At 48.5% G+C, this 4,585-nt stretch overlaps 1 protein-coding gene and 1 pseudogene across 2 annotated transcripts; one reads left to right on the top strand and one right to left on the bottom strand.

Annotated features, from left to right (window-relative positions):
- Positions 1 to 228: 228 nt before the first annotated feature.
- On the top strand, positions 229 to 483 carry H257_05955 (hypothetical protein; the record flags this gene model as incomplete). The annotated part of the gene is made up of 1 exon (XM_009830988.1): positions 229 to 483. The coding sequence occupies one exon, from the start codon at positions 229 to 231 to the stop codon at positions 481 to 483; it is 255 nt and encodes an 84-aa protein (XP_009829290.1).
- A 1,890-nt stretch (positions 484 to 2,373) lies between these two features.
- H257_05956 lies at positions 2,374 to 2,445 on the bottom strand (annotated as a pseudogene). Its single transcript has one exon. The product of its transcript is annotated as a tRNA-OTHER (tRNA).
- Positions 2,446 to 4,585: the final 2,140 nt, after the last annotated feature.

Genomic DNA, 4,585 nt, shown 5'->3' on the forward strand with positions numbered 1-4,585 from the left:
AACGGCAACGCTGGCCCCAACTGCGGCACCGTCGGCTCCCCCGGTGACTCCCCGTCCGTGATCGGTGTGGGCGCCACGGACAGCGTCGACGCCTTGGCCAGCTTCAGCTCCAAGGGCCCGGAACCCCTCCAGAAGCGCATCAAGCCGGATGTGTCTGCCCCCGGTCGCTCGATCCGCTCGGCTGGCTCGGCCTCCGACACCGCCTACGCCACCTTCTCGGGTACCTCCATGGCTGCTCCCCACGTTGCTGGCGCCGTTGCTTTGATTGTTAACGCCAACCCTGGTGCCACCTACGAAACTGTGTACAAGTTGCTCGCCAACACCGTCGACACGGCCACGTTGAAGCCCTCGACTGCCAACTGCGGCGGTGTGGACAACTCCAAGTACCCCAACAACGACTTCGGGTACGGCCGCATCAACGCCAACAAGGCGTCGTCGACCTCGTCCACCCCTGTGCCTTCCACCACCAAGCCCGCGTGCTAAATGATGTAGTGTGCTACCAACTCTTTGTAAAAATTCAATACATTGTCTGTTTAACAGTAAATCCTTCCAACTTTGTGCTTGAAACTGACGAGCAACGTGGTCACGGCTGTGGCAACACACTCATTATTCACGAGTGTCACTATTCTTCATTCACAGTCAATTCATCACGACAAACCCTGAAAAACCTTTTGAAATGTTACCAATCGCACCCTTATAGTTTGACCAAAGAAAAATGCAGTCTCAAAGGTTTTTTGCTGCAGTATACAAATTTTCTCTATAATACAAAAAACGCGTAGCAGAAAGAAAAATTTGACCAAAGACGTGTTCTTTGGACAAAGATGTAATTTTCGATTGCCTGTGAAGTATAATGGAGTACAATTGAGTAGATAAATCGAGTTTCAATGCAGTTTTTACCTTTTGTACAGTAAACGACGATTTTTAAGGGACACCGAAGTTATTTTCCATCACAAAGTATTACTACCAATCATACTCGATTAATGAAAACGCGATCACATGATTAATTATAACATTATGCCGCGCAAAAACATTTTAAATTCGCGGGCAATTGACTACCATGGCAAGGTGACCACTCATTTGAAAACGCCCCGGACGCAGCGCAAACAAGATTAGCCCCCAGAAGAAGCCAAGAAGACGCTACACCCAGGCTGTCAAGCGCGACATGGTAGTCAAGATGCAAAGCGCGTCAACACGCGACCTCGAGGCAGCCACCGGGATACCGAAGAGCAACCTCTCCCGACGGAAGAACCAGACAGCTGAGCTCCTCCAGTTCAACGGACCACAGCGACGCTACAACCTTGATGGCGCGGGCAGGCCTACCGAAATCCCCAACACGACAGCACTCGAGACCTACATGCACATGCTTCGAGATGCTGAGCGGGCCGTCACATGCACGCACCTCGTCAACTTCCTGAAGCGTCATGAGCGTCCATGGCTTGACGAATACCTGGCCAACAAGAACTGCGGCTACCAGGCTTTGCTCAAGCTCCTCCAAAGGTTCTGCGCCAAGCACGACTTAACCCGACAGAAACCTTACTTGCAAGTTGACGACAAAGAGATCTTACCATCTCTAAGGCCAAGAAGTCGCAGAAAGAGCTCAGCGCTACACGAACAGCGTTTGCTCAAGTCTTCAACAAGGCATTCATCGGATACACACCTGATGCCATCTTCAACGTCGATGAGACTGGTATGACTTATGACATGCCTCCTAACGCGATTTGGGCAGTCAAAGGCGGCAGCGCGAAGATTTCAAGTGGTGACAAGAACTCGTACCGGATGACGGTAGTGCTTGCCAACGGGGAGAAACTTCCTATTCTCTTCATCCTGCGTGGCATCCCTGGTGGCCCCATTAAGCAAGACGAGTTCGATTCCTACCCAATTGGACATTTCTATGCAGTACAAAATCGTGCCTGGATGGACTCGCGCGTCTGGGCCATTTACCTTCGCAAGGTGCTGAGACCCCAAGTGCGTGAACCGTCTGCACTCTTGTTGGACAACTTCAAGTCGCATGTGAGCAAGGAAGGGCGCAAGATTGCAAGCGAAGAGGTCGGGTGCGTCGTGGCTGACATTCCCCCGAATGCGACAAGTGGGGTCCAGCCTTTGGACGTTGGGATTATGGCTCCATACAAGCGGCATTTGAGAAACTTATGGTTAGATGAGGATTTGATTGAAGGTAGTGAAAGTGAGGAAGATGTAGATATGATGACTGTCCCGGCGCAAAAAAAAGCGCCTTGTTATGATTGACCGTGCCATTAAGGCATGGGCGCGTATTACTCCGCAAGAAATTCGTCGTAGCTTTGCTAAGGCTATACCTCAATGAAACAGTTTATGTTTTTCTGTGAATACAAAATTATTGTTATAAATGAGAAAGTTCGACGCGCCCGGGACTCGAACCCGGGGCTCACTCAAGACACACAACGTGTTTTACCACTGCGCTATCGCGTCAAACGCTTATTTATTTAAGTGCTTGATCAATCCAAACAATTTAAAATACTTCACACAGTGTTTGAAATTGTGCAAAATTGTGCTTCTACATTTTGGTTGGCTGCTATATCTATCGAATTTCGAAGTACATTAACCAATCATATTTGAATTACTTGCCAAATACGAAGAAGCAAGTGTCCCTTAAAATTCGTCGTTGACTGTATATTATGTAAACATAGATCCACAATACAATGTGTCTGAGGAACATCAGTAGAATATTAAAGTTTAGAGTGTTTCTCCGTTTTGCCCAATCGCCGCAAATGTCACTGACAACTCATCTTCCCTTCATTGATGGGTCTCAGTGTCGTTGCCATCTCCCGATGGAAGAAAATGGACAGTGTACTCTCAGTTGTAATCAAGCGTATTTAGGCTCCAACTGAGTCGTTAGAATCCAGAAGTTAACACCATTCCGCGCCATTGAGACATTGATACTACGGCATCACATCAATAACAGATAAGGCCACATGAAATAAGTCGATACATTAAAGTCTTCTCCATAGCACGAAGATTACGTTACAATTCTAAAACATGAGATGCAAAGTCGCCAAGGCATGCAACAACTTCGACCTCGCCAGCTATGAGGGCTGCGACTACCTTCTTCGATAGCGTCACTGCGAGTTTAACCGACGTAATCGCGTCCACCCGTCCATACAACATCATAACCACCTCATGAGCCGTCACAATCTCCTCGTACTTGGTGTTGTCGATGTATTGCATACGGACCCCGAGAAACTCTCCGATAGCATACAGCGGCTTGTACAGGGTATAATACTTTGAGACTTGAACATGTGACGTTTGCGCCTTTCGTCTTCGGTCGTAAACTGCACCATATAGGCTTAAATACGTGCTGCGTCAGTGATAAAAAGGATAATATCGTTGCAGCATTTTCCAACTCGTCGCTTTTGAAGGCACAGACGATTCGACTAGCAACACAGGATCGTTGCAAGCGGGTCCAACCACGACATGGGCGCTACAGGGTGGGTCTGAGTATTCTTAGAGGTTAACAGGGAGGTACCTAGGGGGGTAAAACGACCAAGCAGGAGTGCTTCCATGTCGTTAATACAGGCCATGGCACCAGCTTCCACCACTGGATCATTGCCAGTGGTCCAACCAGGACGTTTGGGCTACTCGACGGATCAAAGCGTGGATCAAGGTGAAGACAGAGGTTGCTCGGGGGGGGCAAAACGATCAAGGAGACGTGCTTCCATGTCGTCGTCGTGGCATTACACGAGCTCCATGCCCTCAAGATACGACTTGTACACGTTCGCCATAGATAATCCGTCCTCATTCGGTGCAACCAGTTCTGAGAGCTGTTCATGAGTGCTGTAGATCCACGTGGCCGGGCAGCCGGCTAAGTGCTTCCGGTCTGGGGACATCGCGTCAGCGAGCACTTCTTCTTCGGCAATATAAATAAATGCTATCGAGAAGGTATTTCATTATGACATCGCACTTGAAGTGGTGGGGTTGTTGGTCTTGCTCCGACCAACAACCCCACCCTTCAACGTCTTCAAACTCCAACGCTTGTCGTTGTCCTCGTGAAAGAACTTCCATTGTGCAAAACCACGACGGAACGTATGCGTTGTCATGTATACGTTTTCGAAGCAATTCAGCACTGCACTGTGGGCTGTCGAGAAAAAATCTGCGTCACGGAGCATGATCGCAATAACTTCGTTCAAGATATTGATGACAGATCCCTCCGACATGGCATGACCCCAGTTGAATACGGACTCAGACAGGTTTGAGTACTTTCGTGACTGTAGAGAGTTGATAACGCAGAGGAAAATGTAAACTGATTGATTGGCGTTATCTACATCTACATGCATGACTACTGTGACTATACTATATCTAATGCTATACATACGTGCGCTCTGCAGAAGGAACTTCTGGTGTCCATGGCCGAGCACGCCGCACGCCAATCGAGCTTGGTCGTAAACTGACGTCAACAGTGACGTCTGTTCTAATTGGTCGATAACCCTATGACGCCACTGGAGTGACGTCGCTACATACTACGTAGTATCAAGTTGCGTTCGATTTTGAAGTGGCCACACGACCGTTTCACTGGTGTGTTTGAGGAGGTCGTAGTATATGTGAAGTGTATACA

The sequence above is a fragment of the Aphanomyces astaci genome, assembly GCF_000520075.1.
Source record: "Aphanomyces astaci strain APO3 unplaced genomic scaffold supercont1.11, whole genome shotgun sequence".
In the NCBI taxonomy this organism is placed as follows: Eukaryota; Oomycota; class Saprolegniomycetes; order Saprolegniales; family Verrucalvaceae; genus Aphanomyces; species Aphanomyces astaci.